The sequence below is a fragment of the Mirounga leonina genome, unplaced genomic scaffold (assembly GCF_011800145.1).
Source record: "Mirounga leonina isolate KUSES-001 unplaced genomic scaffold, KU_Mleo_1.0 Mir_201, whole genome shotgun sequence".
Lineage (NCBI taxonomy): Eukaryota > Metazoa > Chordata > Mammalia > Carnivora > Phocidae > Mirounga > Mirounga leonina.
The window spans coordinates 31919047-31940307 of NW_023270504.1; the positions used below are offsets into that span (position 1 = coordinate 31919047).

Here is a 21261-nt window from a genome sequence, read left to right on the forward strand (position 1 = left end):
CTGACTGAGCCACCCAGGCGCCCCTATAATTTTCATCTTTACAGTCATATTCCATCCCTTCATCGTATTTATGCTTATTTTTGTACATATATAAGTTTTTCTTTCTTTAAAATTTTGGGAGGCACTTTCTTCTAACAGACCAAAATATGCCCAAAATCTAATGTGTGGCACTGATTTTTGCACCACCCTGATCATATTTGATCATATTCTTTTTTAAAATTTTTATTTATTTATTTATTTATTTTTTATTTTTATTTTTTAAAGATTTTATTTATTTATTTGAGAGAGAGAGACTGAGAGACAGAGCACATGAGGGGGGGAGGGTTGGGAGGGTGAGAGGGAGAAGCAGACTCCCTGCTGAGCAGGGAGCCCGATGCGGGACTCGATCCAGGGACTCCAGGATCATGACCTGAGCCGAAGGCAGTTGCTTAACCAACTGAGCCACCCAGGTGCCCATATTCTTTTTTTTTTTAAATCTTTTTCTTTTTTTTTCTTTTTTCTTTCTTTTCCTTTCTTTTCCCCCGGTTTCAGGTCTCTTCTGATTTGTTTAGTGTATATTTTTCTGGGGTCGTTGTTACCCTGTTAGCATTTTGTTCTCTCATTCATCTATTGTCCTCTGAACAAAATGACAAGATGGAAAAAATCACCTCAAAAAAAAGAACAAGAGGCAGTATCGACTGCCAGGGACGTAATCAATACGGACGTTAGTAAGATGTCGGAACTAGAGTTCAGAATGATGATTTTAAAGATACTAACTGGACTTGAGAAAAGCATGGAAGATATTAGAGAAACCCTCTCTGGAGAAATAAAAGAACTCAAATCTAACCAAGTCGAAATCAGAAAGACTATTAATGAGGTGCAACAAAAAATGGAGGCTCTAACTGCTAGGATAAATGAGACAGAAGAGAGAATGAGTGATATAGAAGACCAAATGATGGAAAATAAAGAAGCTGAGAAAAAGAGAGATAAACAACTACGGGATCACGAGGGCAGAATTCAAGAGATAAGTGATACCATAAGACGAAACAATATTAGAATAATTGGGATCCCAGAAGAAGAAGAAAGAGAAAGAGGGGCAGAAGGTATATTGGAGCAAATTATAGCAGAGAACTTCCCTAATTTGGGGAAGGAAATGGGCATTAAAATCCAGGAGGCACAGAGAACCCCCCTCAAAATCAGTAAAAATAGGTCAAAACCCCGACATTTAATAGTAAAACTTCTGAGTCTCAGAGACAAAGAAAATCCTGAAAGCAGCTCGGGACAAGGGACCTATAACCTACAATGGTAGAAGCATTAGATGGGCAACAGACCTATCCACAGAGACCTGGCAGGCCAGAAAGGACTGGCATGATAATCTTCAGAGCACTAAATGACAAAAATATGCAGCCAAGAATACTATATCCAGCTAGGCTGTCATTGAAAATAGAAGGAGAAATAAAAAGCTTCCAGGACAAACAACAACTAAAGGAATTTGCAAACACGAAACCAGCCCTACAAGAAATATTGAAAGGGGTCCTCTAAGCAAAGAGAGAGCCTAAAAGTAACATACACCAGAAAGGAACACAGACAATATACAGTAACAGTCACCTTACAGGCAATACAATGGCAAATTTCAGGCAATACAATACAAAATTCCTATCTTTCAATAGTTACCCTGAAGGTAAATGGGCTAAATGCCCCAATCAAAAGACACAGGCTATCAGATTGGATAAAAAAACAAGACCCATTGATATGCTGTCTGCAAGAGACTCATTTTAGACCCAAAGACACCCCCAGATTGAAAGTGAGGGGGTGGGGGCGCCTGGGTGGCTCAGTCATTAAGCGTCTGCCTTCGGCTCAGGTCATGATCCCAGGGTCCTGGGATCGAGCCCTGCATCGGCTCTCTGCTCGGTGGGAAGCCTGCTTCACCCTCTTCCATTCCCCCCTGCTTGTGTTCCCTCTCTCGCTGTCTCTCTCTCTGTCAAAATAAATAAATAAAATCTCTACCAAAAAAAAAAAAATGAGGGGGTGGAAAACCATTTACCATGCTAATGGACACCAGAAGAAAGCTGGGTTGGCAATCCTTATATCAGACAAATTAGATTTTAAACCAAAGACTATAATAAGAGATGAGGAAGGACACTATATCCTACTTAAAGGGTCTATCCAACAAGAAGATTTAACAATTGTAAATACGTATACCACTAACATGGGAGCAGCCAATTATATAAGCCAATTAATAACAAAAGCAAAGAAACACATCGACAACAGTACAATATTAGTAGGGGACTTTAACACCCCATTCACTGAAATGGACAGATCATCTAAGCAAAAGATCAACAAGGAAATAAAGACTTTAAATGACACACTGGACCAAATGGACTTCACAGATATATTCAGCACATTCCATCCCAAAGCAACAGAATACACATTCCTCTCTAGTGCCCATGGAACATTCTCCTGAATAGATCACATCCTAGGTCACAAATCAGGTCTCAGCCAGTACCAAAAGATTGGGATCATTCCCTGCATATTTTCAGACCACAATGCTTTGAAACTAGAACTCAATCTCAAGAGGAAAGTTGGAAAGAACTCAAATACGTGGAGGCTAAAGAGCATCTTACTAAAGAATGAATGGGTCAACCAGGAAATTAAAGAAGAATTAAAAAAATTCATGGAAACAAATGAAAATGAAAACACAACTATTCAAAATCTTTGGGATGCAGCAAAGGCAGTCCTAAGAGGAAAGTATATAGCAATACAAGCCATTCTCAAGAAACAAGAAAGGTCTCAAATACACAACCTAACGCTACACCTAAAGGAGCTGGAGAAAGAATAGCAAATAAAACCTAAACCCAGCAGGAGAAGAGAAATAATAAAGATCAGAGCAGAAATCAATGAAATAGAAACCAAAAGAACAGTAGAACAGATCAACGAAACTAGGAGCTGGTTCTTTGAAAGAATTAACAAGACTGATAAACCCCAGGCCAGACTTATCAAAAAGAAAAGAGAAATGACCCAAATCAACAAAATCATGAATGAAAGAGGAGAGATCACAACCAACACCAAAGAAATACAAACAATTATAAGAACATATTAGGAGCAACTATATGGCAGCAAATTAGATAATCTGGAAGAAATGGATGCATTCCTAGAGATGTATCAACTACCAAAACTGAACCAGGAAGAAATAGAAAACCTGAACAGACCTATAACCACTAAGGAAGTTGAAGCAGTCATCAAAAATTGCCCAACAAACAAAAGCCCAGGGCCAGATGGCTTCCCAGGGGAATTCTACCAAACATTTCAAGAAGAATTAATACCTATTCTTCTGAAACTGTTCCAAAAAATAGAAATGGAAGGAAACTTCCAAACTCGTTTTATGAGGCCACCATTACCTTGATCCCAAAACCAGACAAAGACCCCATCAAAAAGGAGAATTACAGACCAATATCCTTGATGAACATGGATGCAAAAATTCTCACCAAAATACTAGCCGTTAAGATCCAACAGTACATTAAAAGGATTATTCACCATGACCAAGTGGGATTTATCCCTGGGCTGCAAGGTTGGTTCAACATCCGCAAATCAATCAACGTGATACAATACATTAAGAAAAGAAAGAACAAGAACCATATGATCCTCTCAATAGATACAGAAAAAGCATTTGACAAAGTACGGCATCCTTTCTTGATCAAAACTCTTCAGAGTATAGGGATAGAGGGTACATACCTCAGTATCATAAAAGCCATCTATGGAAAACCCACAGCGAATATCATTCTCAATGGAGAATGGGGAAAAACTGAGAGCTTTCCCCTAAGATCAGGAGCACGGCAGGGATGTCCACTATCACCACTGCTATTCAACATAGCATTAGAGGTCCTAGCCACAGCAATCAGACAACAAAAAGAAATAAAAGGCATCCAAATCGGCAAAGAAGTCAAACTCTCACTCTTTGCAGATGATCTGATACTTTATGTGGAAAACCCAAAAGACTCCACCCCAAAACTGCTAGAACTCACACAGAATTCAGTAAAGTGGCAGGATATAAAATCAACGCACAGAAATCAGTGGCATTCCTATACACCAACAACAAGACAGAAGAAAGACAAATTAAGGAGTCAATCCCATGTACAATTGCACCCAAAACCATAAAATACCTAGGAATAAATCTAACCAAAGAGGCAAAGAATCTGTACTCAGAAAACTATAAAATACTCATGAGAGAAATTGAGGAGGACACAAAGAAATGGAAAAACGTTCCATGCTCATGGATTGGAAGAACAAATATTGTGAAGATGTCAGTGCTACCTAGAGCAATCTACACATTCAGTGCAATCCCCATCAAAATACCATCCACTTTTTTCAAAGAAATGGAACAAATAATCCTAAATTTTGTATGGAACCAGAAAAGACCCCGCATAGCCAGAGGAATGTTGAAAAAGCAAAGCAAAGCTTGGTGGCATCACAGTTCCAGACTTCAAGCTCTATTACAAAGCTGTCATCATCAAGACAGTATGGTACTGGCACAAAAACAGACACAGAGATCAATGGAACAGAACAGAGAGCCCAGAAATGGACCCTCAACTCTATGGTCAACTTATCTTTGACAAAGCAGGAAAGAATGTCCAATGGAAAAAAGACAGTCTCTTCAACAAATGGTGTTGGGAAAATTGGACAGCCACATGCAGAAGAATGAAACTGGACCATTTCCTTACACCACACACAAAAATAGACTCAAAATGGTTGAAAGACCTAAATGTGAGACAGGATTCCATCAAAATCCTTGAGGAGAACACAGGCAACAACCTCTTCGACCTCAGCCGCAGCAACTTCTTCCTAGAAACATCGCCAAAGGCAAGGGAAGCAAGGGCAAAAATGAACTATTGGGACTTCATCAAGATAAAAAACTTTTTGCACAGCAAAGGAAACAGTCAACAAAACCAAAAGACAACCGACAGAATGGGAGATGATATTTGCAAATGACATATCAGATAAAGGGCTGGTATCCAAAATCTATAAAGAACTCACCAAACTCAACACCCAAAGAACAAATGATCCAATCAAGAAATGGGCAGAAGACATGAACAGACATTTTTCCAAAGAAGACATCCAAATGGCCAACAGACACATGAAAAAGTGCTCAACATCGCTCGGCATCAGGGAAATCCAAGTCAAAACCTCAATGAGATACCACCTCACACCAGTCAGAATGGCTAAAATTAACAAGTCATGAAATGACAGATGTTGGCGGGGATGCCGAGAAAGGAGAACCCTCCTACACTGTTGGTGGGAATGCAAGCTGGTGCAGCCACTCTGGAAAACAGTATGGAGGTTCCTCAAAAAGTTGAAAACAGAGCTACCCTACGACCCAGCAATTGCACTACTGGGTATTTACCCCAAAGATACAAATGTAGGGATCCGAAGGGGTACGTGCACCCTCATGTTTATAGCAGCAATGTCCACAATAGCCAAACTATGGAAAGAGCCAAGATGTCCATGGACAGATGAATGGATAAAGAAGATGTGGTATATATATACAATGGAATATTATGCATCCATCAAAAGGAACGAATCTTGCCATTTGCAACGATGTGGATAGAACTGGAAGGTATTATGCTGAGCGAAATAAGTCAATCAGAGAAAGACATGTATCATATGACCTCACTGATACGAGGAAATCTTAATCTCAGGAAACAAACTGAGGGTTGCTGGAGTGGTGGGGGGTGGAAGGGATGGGATGGCTGGGTGATAGACATTGGGGAGGGTATGTGCTATGGTGAGTGCTATGAATTGTGCAAGACTGTTGAATCACAGACCTGTACCTCTGAAACAAATAATACATTATTTGTTAAAAAAAAAAAAGAAGATAGTAGGAAGGGAGAAATGAAGGGGGGGAAATCGGTGGGGGAGATGAACCATGAGAGACTATGGACTCTGAGAAACAGAGTGTTCTAGAGGGGTAGGGGGTGGGTGAATGGGTTAGCCTGGTGATGGGTATTAAAGAGGGCATCTACTGAATGGAGCCCTAGGTGTTATACACAAGAAATGAATCATGGAACCGACATCAAAAACTAATGATGTAATGTATGGTGATTAACATAACATAGTAAAATAAAAAAATAGAAATAAAAAATAAAAAAGGAAATGAAAGTTACAGAATTGTTGAATCACTATATTGTACATGTGAAACAATATAACAGTGTATGTTAACTATACTGGAATTAAAAAACTTTTTATTTATTTTTTTAACATTTTATTTATTTATTTATTTGAGAGAGAGCATGTGCACACGAGCTGGGAGGGGGGTGGGCAGGCAGAGAGAGAGGAAGAAGCCAGACTCCTCTGTGCAGGGATCCCAGTGCAGGGCTGGATCCCAGGACCCCGAGATCATGACCTGAGCTGAAGGCAGATGTTTAACTGACTGAGCCACCCAGGCACCCCTTAAATAAAAAGCTTTTTTAAAAAAAGGAATGAGAGTAATTGACTCATCCCATCAGGTGGAATAAGCTGATTAGAATCTGGTTTAAGAAGTGCCATATATATAAAGGTAAAAATGAAATCTTAAAATACTAAGAGTGGGATGATAGAGCTAGGAGTTGCTTTCCATTTATCATTCTTGCATGAAACTGGTATGTAGTAACATACTAAATTGGCTTATGTATTTTTTAGAAAATATTTATTTGTTTGAGAGAGAGCATGAGAGCGAGCATGAGTGGCGGGGAGGGGCAGAGGGAAAGGAGAATCACACTCCCTGCTGAGCAGGGAGCCCATCATCAGGCTCAACCCCAGGACCCTGGGATCATGACCTGAACCAAAGGCAGATGCCCAACTGACTGAGCCACCCAGGTGCCCCTGTGTATTTTTTTTTTTTTAAAGATTTAATTTGTTTATTTGAGAGGGAGAGAGCGTGGGCACATCAGAGTGGGGGGAGGGGCAGAGAGAGAGAATCTTAAGCAGATTCCACCCTGAGCTCGGAGTCCATCATGGGGCTCGATCTCACAACCCTGAGATTATGACCTGAGCTGAAATCAAGAGTTGGACATTTAACCGAGTGAGCCACCCAGGCGCCCCCTTGGCTTGTGTATTTTAGCATGTCAGTTTAGTCTTTTTGTTCTTTTAAAACTAAGATTTTCCATAAAAATCTTCCCTTTAAAAAAAAAATCTCTAAACTAGGACCTGTTAAGCCTTGTGTTCAGGAAAGATTAATATCCCATAATGACTGTCTGACTTTTTTAAGTGGCTTATAACCATTAGCTTGTTTCCAATAGTAGGCATCTTAATCCCTTGAGTTTTTATAGCACAACTTTTTTTTTTCTCAGATTTAAGTTTTGTTTTTTTTTTTTAGTAATCTCTATTCCCAGTGTGGGGCTCGAACTCATGACCCGGAGCTCTTTCAACTGAGCCAACCAAGCTCCCCTGCAGCACAACTTTGGTATTATTTATTAAAATAGGTTTTTCTTTTACTGTCTTCAGCATTCACCAGCACAGGCTTTGATCGTCATACTTCTCCTGTGTTCAGCCCTGCTAACCCAGAAAGCTCCGTGGAAGACTGCTTGGCTCATCTTGGGGGAAAAGTATCACAGGAACTGAAAGAGCCTCTACAAAAGGCATTGCAAATGCTCCTCAGCCAGTGAGTTACCATTGCTGAGTGGGAACATGCTTCTCTAAGTAGTCTCTGAATCTGTCATGCAGCACTGGATTGGTTAAGGCTTTGTTTTAGGTGAATGGTGTCACTTCTTTTCTCACTTTACTTTTTCTTTCTTTGCTTTCCTGAAGCATCTCTGTTTGTGTTTTGAATGACAACTTTCACATCAAAGTGGTGATTTAACTGTTCCGACATGGATTTGATCATTTGTGTTTACTTGTTGAGCTGTCAGGTTTCAACAGATGCTTTCACTGCTCTGTAAGTGTAAATACGAGCTATTTCACTTGTCCTGACCACTTTTTACTACCATTCTGTCTGGGGGCCAACATAAATATAATGGTTAGGGTTTTATGCATTGTAACGTGGGGTTAACATCATATCAGTATTTTAGGTATCCCAAATGTTGCTCAACTGCGGTTGCACATCTGTCCATGGAAGTGCTGCCACATTCTTATAGTGGGAACTTCTGTACTAACCATGGTTTTGACTGTTAAAGCTCAAGGCAAGAAGCTCGCAATGAAAGTATATTAAAATAGAACCAAGTCATTTATTGTACATCTTAAAAATTCTTTTCCTCTAATTTGCTGAGAATCATTAAAGAATTGGTATGAATTAGAAAAACATTGTTTTAATGAAGAATGACATCTAAAACAGGATGAAGACTGTTTCTTCACTAAAAAGGTTAAAATTCAGATGCCAGATTACTGGTGTAGTAAGGTAATTCCTTATTTCCACATAGGCAAAAATTGTATGTTATCATTTGTCAGAAGGAAGCAGTTGGAGTTTAAGGAGAATTCAGTTTGTTTCCGCATATTCTGGTAACATGAGCAAATGTAAAAAATCCAAGTTATGTATAGGATACTGAAATGAAAATCATATTTGGACTTTCTTAACTTTATATATAGAAAAGTTTAAAAAGAAATGTGAAGAGGGCGCCTGGGTGGCTCAGTTCGTTAAGCAACTGCCTTCGGCTCAGGTCATGATCCTGGAGTCCCGGGATCGAGTCCCGCATCGGGCTCCCTGCTCGGTGAGGAGCCTGCTTCTCCCTCTGACCCTCCCCCCTCTCATGTGCTCTCTCTCATTCTTGCGCTCTCAAATAAATAAATAAATCTTTAAAAAATAAATAAATAAATAGAAATGTGAAGAGAAGATTATGGGTGTCAGCATAAAAGTTAAATAGGAAATTTGGGTGTACAGTGGTGGCTTTTAGAATGTTCTGTGGAGCTTAGGGGTCCTGAGAACGTGAGGGACAGGGTGAATGGGTGGGGCTTGTTAGGCCTTTGCCAACCCTTCTTAAACTAAAATAGCCATATATATATATATATATTTAAAGATTTTATTTATTTATTTGAGAGAGAGAGAGTACACATGAGAGGGGCGAGGGTCAGAGGGAGAAGCAGACTCCCTGCTAAGCAGGGAGCCCGATGTGGGACTCCAGGTTCATGACCTGAGCTGAAGGCAGTCGCTTAAACAACTGAGCCACCCAGGCACCCCATAGAATAGCTATATTTTCATACATTTTTAAATGTAAGATTTGAAGAAACCTACTCTTTTGACAAAAACAAAAACAAAAACAAAAACTGTAAAAGCTATTGGGACTGGAAGTAAAATAACTGAGATTAGAAGGCAAAAAATTCTGTCTCCAACTTTGATACAAACTATTTGTGGCTTTACGCAAACCATTTCATTCTATATCTAAATTTCCCCATCTAGGGGCGCCTGGAAAAAAGGCACCTTTGAAAAAAAAAGAATAAATTTCCCCATCTATTAATTTTAACTTTACTGGGATATTATAAGCTCTCTGAAGAACAGTATCGTATAGGTAAAGTATTTTTTTGGCATACTTTTCATAATATACAGGAAAAATTGATATCTTCTCACTGCAAAGTAAATTTTTTTTTTTTAATATTTTGTTTGACAGAGAGAGGCACAGCGAGAGAGGGAACACAAGCAGGGGGAGTGGGAGAGGGAGAAGCAGGCCTCCCACGGAACAGGGAGCCCGATGTGGGGCTCGATCCCAGGACCCTGGGATCTTGACCTGAGTTGAAGGCAGACGCCTAATGACTGAGCCACCCAGGCGCCCCTCACTGCAAAGTAAATTGTATTTAAAAATATATAGTCAGGTGAATACTTGGTGGTTTTTTTTCCCCAAACCCTGAATACTGATGTAATTATTTCTTATTTTTATTTTTATTTATTTATTTAAATATTTCATTTTTAAGTAATTTCTATACCTATAGTGGGGCTTGTACTCACAACCCCAAGATCAAGAGTCATATACTCCACCGACTGAGCCATCCGGGTGCTTCTGACATACTTACTTACTTACTTACTTACTTACTTACTTACTTATTTATTTATTTGACAGAGAGAGACACAGCAAGAGAGGGAACACAAGCAGGGGGAGTGGGAGAGGGAGAAGCAGGCTTCCCGCGGAGCAGGGAGCCCGATGCAGGGCTGGATCCCAGGACCCTGGGATCATGACCTGAGCCGAAGGCAGACGCTTAATGACTGAGCCACCCAGGCGCCCCCTGACATAATTATTTTTTAAATTGGTACCTCTGGTTGTATATCAGAGTCAGGCCTCTTTATGAATAAATTTTTTTTTTTAAGATTTTATTTATTTATTCGACAGAGAGAGACACAGCGAGAGAGGGAACACAAGCAGGGGGAGTGGGAGAAGGAGAAGCAGGCTTCCCACCGAGCAGGGAGCCCAATATGGGGCTCGATCCCAGGACCCTGGGATCATGACCTGAGCCGAAGGCAGACACTTAACGACAGAGCCACCCAGGCACCCCAATAAATTTTTTTTTTAGTAATCTACTTTTTAAAGTTGTTAAGCTCTGTTACTAATAATAGCTAACTGATGATGAACTGGAAGTATTATACAGGTTGATGGGAATAATTTGTAAAGTGGAAAATACCACCTACTTCTTGAGACAGTTTAGTTCAAGTGGGAAATTAACCTGAACTCTTCGTATAGCCAAGCACCAGCAGTGTGAAAAGGTTTTCCCTGCCCCTTTTTCTTCTTTGCTCTGTTCAGATACCTCATTAGATAGGGCTGATTTTCAGCTACTTGCTTTTCTATGTATTAGATTTCCTTTGAATGCTGGATCTTTTATGTGCATATATGTGTGTACATATAATGATTCAAATCATGTTTCATTCTGAAGGATGCTAAAGTACTTTAGCCTGATAGACAAACTACCAATAAGGACTACTGTGACCCACAGCAGCATCAAACCGTTCAGGAAAGGAAGTGAAGGGACTGATAGACTCAAGTAAACTTGAGGGAGAATATAGGTAGGTAGACTGTATAGTATCTGAAGTTCAGGTTTTATAATTACCTACTATTCAGCCCAAGGCTTCTAAAAAATTCTAAGCTTACTTTAATGGTCATACAATATCAGGAAGGTAGCACATAACATCTTCTTAAAAAGGCCATCCCATGTAACCTTCCTCCTTTCAGCATCACTATGGTATTGATTTTATATTGACTTGTGTAAAAGAATGATACCTGTGTCATCAGAACTGGTTTCTGAAGTATGTAGACCAGCACTGTACAACAGATAAAATGCAAGTCATAAAATGCAATTTAAAATTTCCCAGCAACCACATTAAAAATTAAGATTTTTAAATTTATTTTATTCAACCCAGGATATTAAAAATTTATAGTTTTAACAGGTACTCAATATAAAAATATTAATGAGCTATTTTACATTTTTTTTCCTTACTAAGTCTTAGAAATCTAGTGTGTATATTATGCTTTCAGCATATCACTAGCTGCATTTCAAATGACCATTAGCCACATGTGGCATTGAGGCATTATTGTGGCATGTTTCAAAATCCTAATTTAAAAAGAAGTAGTGTGGCCTTTGGACCCAGATCTAGTTGGGTGTGAATTCCTGCATTGCTGGTTGCCAGCTATGTGGATTTTGGATAGTCTCTTAGCTTTTCTGAGCTTCAGTTTCCTAATGTGTAAAATGATAGTATGTAATATAAAATATAAATATATAAAAATATAAAACTGAACAGTAGGCTACTGATAAGTGGTAGCTGTCCTTAATTACTAAATTTCATGGGCTGAAGAGCTCACAGACCCAAGTCAGAGCAGAAAATGCCTTTGGAATGGATTTTGAAATCCTATAAAAGCAAGACTTCTCCCCTTTTTTACATATATGTTAATACTTTGCCCACAAAAATAGGGGGGTAAATTTTATTAAATCTGATATTCAGGCTGTTGATGCTTTCAGATGCTACTTGGTACCAAGTATTTTTTGTTGGTTGTTAATTTATACATGAAACCAAGTCTTACACATAGTAACTAAAGTCTGTCAGTAAATTAGTGAGTGTTGTTGTCATCACTCAGTGATTTCAGTTTTGGTATGACTAGAACTTACATGGAAATAATCAAAAAGACTTATCTCTGCCCTCCAGGATTTTATATCATAAGACTCCAAGTTAAAAATAGAGCTCCGTTTACTGGCCTTGTTTAGTCCAACTCTTTATATCCTCAATTTGAGAGGTCTTTCAGTGACATGTTTCTTTAATTTTGAAATGTTTTAAGTTTTTTGCCTTTTAAAAAAGTTAAAATTGTGCTTTTAATAATGAGATCATTTTTGTTACTATTTTATCTTATTTTAATAACCCAAGTGTATGTTTATCTGCAACATGGAAATCCTGTTGGATGAGTTTCAAACAATTATTTTAAAAGTGTTATTTATTATTATCTTGTTATGTTATTAGCTGCTTTCCCAAGCTGATAGCATGCCTCTCAGCCAATAGGGAATACTTGAAGTAAATGCATACCAAATGTTAAAAGCCACATCTCATACAAAACAGTATATTGAATATTCTTTGGTACTTTGGCAAAAAGTTCAACACAGAATAGTGACTGTATATTTATTCATCTGGAAATTTAGAATTTTACTTCTTTGTGACCCAGACTTTTAAAAAAAAATCTCTACAGGCCAGTGACATATCAGGCATATCGGGAATGTACACTGGAGACCACAGTTCATGCCAGCGGCTGGAATAAGGTATTAACCAAATTATCTTTTCTCTTATAAGATTTTAGTGCGTTGATTAAAGTGCAGGAGAAATTGTTGACATCATATAAGAGAAAACTGTTAGAGCTCATTATTTAATGCATAAATCCAATTGTGTTAAGTGGATGTTTTTGATTAAAGTGGTTTTTTGATTAATGCTGTGAGATTCTGGTTGGCCCAAAAATATATGTCCCATAGTATGCCATTCTTCCTTCCTATCTCTTCTGAACTTTCTATCATTTCTTCACTTCTCTGTATTAGACATGACATTTATCTCCAGATGGTTATTTGTTACCCTGTGTGTATGTCTTGGGGTGTAAAAGAATAAGAGCTTCATTTGGGAGACCGCTTCTTCTGGTTTTCTCTCTCTCTTTTTTTTTTTTTTTTGTTCTTCTGGTTCTCTTAAATGAGTAATACCATTTGTGTTTTATAGTTTACAAGGTATCTGATGTCACATCTCATTGGATCATTACAACCATCCTTTGCAGAAGACAGAATGGATTTTATTAGCTTTTGCTTTGTTATTTATTTAGTTAGATCAGGTGAATAATCAGAAAAAAGTTAAGTGACTTGTCCAGGACCCCTTGACTAGGAAATATTGGAACCAATGCTAGAGCTGAGATCTCAGATCTTCTGATTCCAGCTTTAGTGTTTTTTTCCACTGTACCATACTGCTTACCCATGATCTCAGACTGTATTATCCATTTATCACCTTGAAAAGGCGGAAAGTCTAAGGAAATGTAGTATGGGAGGACTCAGCTCAATATGAGGAAGAAGTGTGGCCCTTAGGATCTTGTGTAGGAATGAGAAAATTCAGTAGAATCATTTTTATAAATAGCCACCTCTACTCTGAATTGATTTTTTTTTTAAAGATTTTATTTATTTATTTGAGAGAGAGAGAATGAGAGGGGGGAGGGTCAGAGGGAGAAGCAGACTCCCCGCCGAGCAGGGAGCCCGATGCGGGACTCGATCCAGGGACTCCAGGATCATGACCTGAGCCGAAGGCAGTCGCTCAACCAACTGAGCCACGCGGGCGCCCCTGAATTGATTTCTTTTTAAGTTTTCATTTTATCCAACAATTCCATACATCCCTTGGTATTCATCATGACAAATGCACTCCTTAATCTGCATCACCTATTTAACCCATCCCCCCATCCCTTGCCCTCTACTCAGAACTGTTAATAGTATGAGTCAGACCGTGTGACCTTACGTACCTAATTGATGTATATTTTTTTAGTCACTTAATACAGGCTTTGGAAGCATTATAGCATAATAATTAGCATCATAGGCTTTGTAATTGGACTTGTTTCAAATACCAGCTTTGCCACAGACTAGATGCATGTCTTTGGACAGTTCATTAACCTCTCTAAATCTTAATTTTCTTTTCTAAGTTTTGTTTAAATAATCTGTACACCAAACATGGGGCTCTAACTAATGACCCTGAGATCAAAAGTAGTACACTCTTCTAACTGAGCCAGTCAGGCGCCTCTCTAAATCTTCATTCTCACATATGTGAAATGGATCTAGTAATACTAACCTCATAAATTTTACTAGACTTAAACGACATAATATAGGTTAAATGCTTTTTTAGCACATTGCTTGGCACCATAGTAAGCACTCAGTAAACAGTAGCTATTACATTAGATTTAACACATGAAAACTTGTTCCAAAATAGTCACCATTATGGGGTTTTACTATGTTATTTAGTTGCAAAAAAACTTATTTAAAAAGTTTATTTCATTTCCTTTCTTGGAATAAAAAAAACCTTTTATTTGGATATTTGAAATACATTTATTTATTTTATAAATAAGAATGAGTTTGGTTATGATATATTTCTTAGTATGTCAAACAACACATGTTTAGGTACCTAATATTACTAGCTTTCTTCCCCTATTTTATGTTCTCTTCCTTTCCCTCTTGTCCAATGACTGTTAATAATCAACTCTTGTATGTTCTCCTCCCGTTGATCCTCGGGTTGTCCTAAAAAAAAAAAAAATCTGAATTAAACCCCAGACTTCACTGTCTCTCTTCACCTGTCTGATTTTTCCATTGTCTGCTTCATTTTAGTCCTTCAGCTGGACAAAGAGCCAAGGCTGTGGCTTGAATAAATACTTCATATAAATAAGCCATGCCAGTTAGAGTATTACTTGCTCTGCTGAATCCAGTATTACTCCCTTACTAAATCCTCTAGGGCTAAAAAGAATATGGTTGTCTGGTAGGTAATTGAGGCTCAAATGAAACACGCATCAGAGAAAAGAGAAAAAAAGTATCCACAGAGCATGCCACATTAGGGATAAACCGAATACCTGTTTATCTGTATAGGGATTCTGAAAGCATCTTGGTAGAATACTCTATATCAAAAGAAGTGGAGGAAAAAAGCTGGTCACAAACCTGTATTAGTAGTATGGTCCTTTAAAAAAAGAGAAGTCCAAAAAAAAAGGGTCCATGTATAAGTGTAGGTATGTATATGCCTAGAAAAACAATTGAAATATGTGCGAAAACATTAAATAATACATAGTAATTATCTCCAAATTGTGGGTTCTTTTCTTTCTTCCCCTGTCCCCACGTGGGTGTTATTTTTTCCTATGTACTTCTCTGCTTCTGTGAAAAAAAGAAGAAAATGATCATCAAAGAGAAAAAGCCATGAAATGCTTACCTTTGCCTTTTCTTGGGGGTGTAGACCCTGCCAGAAATGTAATTACGCTCAAGTACATTAATTGAAGGCACTGTGCATGCAATTGGACTGCTGATATAATTACGTTATCTGCAGAATTCCATAACTGCTCACGACACATTAATAATCACTGTATTTTTTCACCCTGATAAAAACAATTATTTTGATGATGTTCTGGTACTGTAAATGGTGTGCAGAGACACACCACACTTTACATCTTACTGTCCTCTATTTTTCTCACCCTCCTTATATCCTTTTTGTTAAAATAAACACTGTAGGGGTGCCTGGCTGGCTCAGTCAGTAGATCATGTGACTCTTAATCTCAGGGTTGTGGGTTTGGGCCCCATGTTTGGTGCAGAGATTACTTAAAAATAAAATCTTTTTTTTTTTTTAAGATTTTATTTATTTATTTGACAGAGAGAGACACAGCGAGAGAGGGAACACAAGCAGGGGGAGCGGGAGAGGGAGAAGCAGACTCCCCGCTGAGCAGGGAGCCGGATGCGGGGCTCCATCCCAGGACCCCGGGATCATGACCCGAGCTGAAGGCAGACGCTTAATGACTGAGCCACCCAGGCGTCCCAAAAATAAAATCTTTTAAAAAACAATAATAGAATAAAATAAACATTGTAACTGGAAAAAGAGAGCCAGCTATAGTGTTAGTATATGCTGTTCAAAGTGTAATAAATAAACTTTAGAAAAATAATAGCAAAAATAAATGAATTGTCTTGGGTAATTTTTAGTGACATATTGAATCACTAATATTTTTAAATCTTTATTAAAATTTGAAGCATACACAAAAGCACAGCGAATAGTATAGCAAATCCCATGTATCTTGTCACTCAGCTTCAGTAATTATCAACATAAGGCTGGTCTTGTTTCCTCTATTTCCCACTCTCCCCCAGATTATTTTGAAGTAGGCTCTAGACATCATTTGATTCATAAATACATTAGTATGTATTTTTAAGGATGATGTAGCCCCCTTTTTTTGGATGTATCTCTTTTTTTAACCAACTGATAATACCACTATTATACTTATACCTCAAAATATTAACAGTAATTCTATCATCATATAATCTGTTTAGTATTCAGATTTTTCCAATTGTCTCACAAAGGTATTTCTCTAAGATGATTTGTTTGAATTGTGATGCAAGCAAGGTCCATGCATTGCATTTGGCTGATAAGTCTCTTGTCTTTACTTTTTTTAAAAAATTGAAATATAATGCATACCATAAAATTTATATTTACCTTTCTAAAGCATACAGTTCAGTGGTTCACATTCACATAGTTATGCAGCCATCTCCATTGTCTAATTCCAGAACATTTTTATCTTCCCATAAAGAAACACCACACCTTGTAGTAGTCACTCTCCATTTCCTGTTCCTCTAAGCCCCTAACAACATTACTCTGTCTCTTTAAATTTGCCTATTCTGGACATTTCATATAAATGCAATCATGTAATATGTGTCTTGAGTCTCTTTTAATATGTAGGCTTTCTCTCTCTCTCTCTCTCTTGATTTTTTCTTTGCTTACAAGTTATTTCTTCTGTAAAATTTCCTAGTTTCTGGATTTTTTTGACTGTATCACTGAGATGTCACTTAACATAGTCCTCTGTATCTATATTTCCTTTCCATTGGTAGGTAGATCTAGAAGCCTAATCATAGTCAGGTTTAATCTTTTTGGCAAGAATACTTCATTGGTGATGTTCCTTATTTCCTGTTGCATCACACTGGGTGATACATAATGCCTGGTTTTCACTTAAATTTTATTTTGAAGCACATAGGTCAAACATTCAAACCTCATCAATACAGATAGAATTTGTGGGCTATGACATTTACTAGAATTGTTAAGTTATAAATTGGTTACTAAATAGTAACTTGATGGATCAAAATATGTATTTTATCATTACAAATATCTATTCTACTGGAAGAGATCCTTGGAGCTATAAATTAATATACTTCATTTCTGTACCCAGCAAGCTGTACATTCTTTAATAATAAGATAATATTGTTAGCATGGTACCTATGGGGAGACAGTGAATGGAGGTATTCCTTTTTGATGGTCAAAATTACCTTAGCATTCCTTTACGAAAGTTATTGGAGAGAAAAATAATTTATATGTGTTGTGGGGATTACTATTATCCAGTAAGGAAATGACTTAGAGGAATTCAAAGAGTAAGACTATTTGGTTCCTTTTTAGTCTTAGAGATATGAATAGTGGGGACCTTCTAGGAATGGATGCTTGGGGATCCAGGTTTTTTGGGTTTTTTTTTTAAGCTTTTTTTTTTTAGGACTGTGGGAGAGGGAGTGCAAAAAAATATCAGGTATAAGGTGATAATTTCTTGTGGGTAGTACACTGCCAAGTTGATGAACTTGGTTGTAGAAATAACTTAAGAGGCTTTGTGTGTGATCACAAAAAATTAGAGGGTAAGTGGGTTTAACTATATAAAGACAGTCTAAATTATACTTAAAAGGTAGTGGGCCTGGAAGTCATCATATAGGTCTCTGAAGACAGGATGTCAAATAGGTAAAAGAGACAGAGCATGTATCATCAAGAATATTACAGTTAGAATTTGTTAGTCCTATAAAGTGAAGTTTCTGTACTCTGGACACTGCGTTTCAAGAAAGATATAATTGGGATGGAGAAGAACTGGGAAGGGGTAATCTAAATGATTAAAGCAGTGAAGGAATTGCCAGATGAAGAACAGTCTAAAAGATTAGTAAATTTCAGCCTAAAAAGTATAGTGAATGAGAGGGAATATGATTAAGGACTCAAGACAGTAGTGAAAGGGGATTACAGATTTATCTCCAGATAATTATATAGTAAAACTAGGGCATCTACTTTTTGATACATGAAAGAGATAAATTTGGAACAAATAAAAATAAGTATTATTTTGTATAGCAAATATAAAGGGTTTGCAACTCATTTCCCTAAGAGGTAATAGAGCTTAAACATGAATAACTTTAAAATATTGCATATTATTAGATTATTATGGGAAATTAGAATGTTTTGAGGTATAGAACATCTCAGGCCTTTGAAGTTATGGTGATCGGAGTCAATAGGACTGATCAACAAGCTATACCTGACCTGACTGCTTCTTACTAAGAATACTGGAGCTAGATGAACAATAGGTTTTGGGGGTGGGTTTTTTTGTTTGTTTGTTTTTGTTTTTAATAGTATGACAGGTTTTCTAATTGTGAAGAAAACCTAGTATATTCTTCTTTATAGCCTTAGACCCCTCCATTAGTGTTAGGAAGGGGTTTTTAAATAAATTTTGGGCTGGAGTTCTTTTACAATATCAAAAAGGGAAGATATGTGTTAGTTGCATTCTTTCTTTCAGACTTTGATATAGATTCCCTCAGGACTGCTTTTACTTAAAAGCCAAAGAGTATTAGTAAGACTATAAACTCATTGTCTTTTCTGTTTGTCCTTTTCTGCAGAAATATTTTGTAATCCCTCAGTTATTACCTTGGCATTTCAGTAACAAGGGACTGAAATTGGTTTCATTTCCTTTTGCATTCCTTTTCCAGGCATGTGGAGTCCTCTTGATGGTTTAGACTAAAGAGATTGCATGCAGATGGTTGATTGAAAATGCTTTTAATTCTTTTCAATGTGCAGTTAGTTGTTTTTGGAAGGCAAGGGACTCTCGTATGCCTCTGTCAAAAATTTTGACGGTTTTTAAATATTGAGCCACAAGTTATTAGGAACGATAATAATACCTCCTTAGGGTTTTTTTGTTTTGTTTTGTTTTTAGATTTTATTTATTTATTTGAGAGAAAGACAGCACAAGCAGAGGGAGAAACAGAGGGAGAGGGAGAGGGAGAGGGACAAGCAGACTCCCTGCTGAGCAGGGAGCCTGACATGGGGCTCCATCCCAGGACCCTGAGATCATGACCTGAGTGGAAGTCAGACACTTAACCGACTGAGCCAGCTAGGTCCCCCCTATTTAGGTTTTTGATGACTTTCTAAGATAGCTGATAATTTTAAAAATGCTCATTTTCAAATATGATATAAAAAGCACATGGTACAAAATGCAGTAAGTACAGAAATGTATACATTGAAAACTATTTTCCCACCCTGTTGCCATTACTTCATTCTCTTCTTAGGCTACCACTATTACCAGTTTTTGTATATTTTTCCAGAGATACTATAGGATTATACAAACATGTATATATGTGTGTGTGTGTGTATGTATGTGTATTTTAAACACAAATGGTACCATACACTGTCCTGTCACTTTTCTCACTGAAAATAAGTCCTGGTGATTGGGCAGTGAACAATCTAATTATTTTTTTTTTTTTTTAAGATTTTATTTATTTATTTGACAGAGAGAGAGACAGCAAGAGAGGGAACACAAGCAGGGGGAGTGGGAGAGGGAGAAGCAGGCTTCCCCGCGGAGCAGGGAGCCCGATGCGGGGCTCGATCCCAGGACCCTGGGATCATGACCTGAGCTGAAGGCAGACGCGTAACGACTGAGCCACTCAGGTGCCCCCAATCTAATTCTTTTTAACAACTACATGATATTTTGCCAAAATTGATTTAACCAGTCCCTGGTGGGTTGTTTCTAGTCTTTTGCTATTATAAATAATATTTCAGTGAATTCTCTGTACATGTTTCATATACACACATACACACAAGCCCAACTGTTTTCATAAAATAATTATTTCTACCACCCTATGGTATACAATCTACATGCATTATTCACAGACATTCTAGTAAGGGGTCAGTGTTTTATTCCTTTATTATAATAAAAATGAGATTCCATGATGCATCCAAGTTGTAATTTTCTAGTAGTTGAACATATAAAATGAATTATAAGAATTTCAGTTTGTTTTTTACTCTCATCTTTGCCTTGAAGATTTTGGTGCCTCTGATTTTGCTACAACAAATGCTTTTGGAGTTGACAAGACGTGGTCAAGAGCCTCTGAGTGCATTGCTACAGTTTGGTGTGACATATCTGGAGGACTATGCAGCAGAGTACATCACTCAACAAGGTGGCTGGGTATGAGCTGTTAAGTATTTTTTTTTTTTAATCTTTAAAAAAAGGTTAAGCTTCTCATTGTGGTTGTTTTTAGCAACATAGGTTTAATATGAATATTATCATTTAATATTATTTAACATTAATTGCATGAAGATCAGGGGCAAACTATTCATATGGTTTCACTATAAGATCTTACTTTCAGTAAATTGATAGGTGGTGTTTTTAAATCGTTCTTTTAAGTAGTTCTAATTATGAAATATTTTATACTAACAAAAAATATTTAAATAATTAAGGGATGAGGAATAATAAAATGAATGCCTATGTATTTGCCATAGCAGTTGAAGAAAAGAACAGACGATACTTTTGAATTTTTTTATATGCCCCTCCTGGATTTCAGCATGCTCTTATCTACTTCACAAGGATAACTGCTATTCTGAATTCTGTTTTTTTATTATAGTTTAATCATACATATATATGTATCTCTAAACAATTACATTATTTTGTATGTTTTGAACTTCATGTGAATAATATACTATATGTATTCTTCTAAACTTGCTTTTTTTTTACTCTATGTTGTATTCTTGAGACTCTCCGCAGTCATTGTTTCTCAATTTTCTTTTTTTTATTATCACTCGAAGGATCCTTTTTATTTATTAATTTTTTAGGATCCTTTTTAGGCATTTTTATCCTAATCATCTCCTTCCTTCCCCATGAAATTTTAATACTACAGATAGAAGTCTATTTTTTTTTAAAAGATTTTATTTACTTATTTGAGAGAGAGAGAATTAGAGAGAGAGAGCACATGAGGGGGGGAGGGTCAGAGAGCGAAGCAGACTCCCTGCTGAGCAGGAAGCCTGATGCGGGACTTGATCCCCGGACTCCAGGATCATGACCTGAGCCGAAGGCAGTCGCTTAACCAACTGAGCCACCCAGG

The 21261-nt window shown here is 37.4% G+C and overlaps 1 protein-coding gene across 15 annotated transcripts in view; it reads left to right on the forward strand.

Annotated features, from left to right (window-relative positions):
* Window positions 1-21261, forward strand: part of BCL2L13 (BCL2 like 13) — a 101962-nt gene that overhangs the window by 42075 nt on the left and 38626 nt on the right. For 4 of the 15 annotated variants that reach the window (XM_035028571.1, XM_035028574.1, XM_035028572.1 and 1 more), the window contains exons 4-6: window positions 7456-7612; window positions 12597-12666; window positions 20205-20348. In XM_035028571.1, the coding sequence (XP_034884462.1) occupies window positions 7456-7612; window positions 12597-12666; window positions 20205-20348 (371 nt within the window). Of the gene's footprint in view, window positions 1-7455; window positions 7613-12596; window positions 12667-20204; window positions 20358-21261 lie in introns of all 15 variants that reach the window. The other 11 variants (XM_035028583.1, XM_035028585.1, XM_035028584.1 and 8 more) reach the window with 5 other exon arrangements.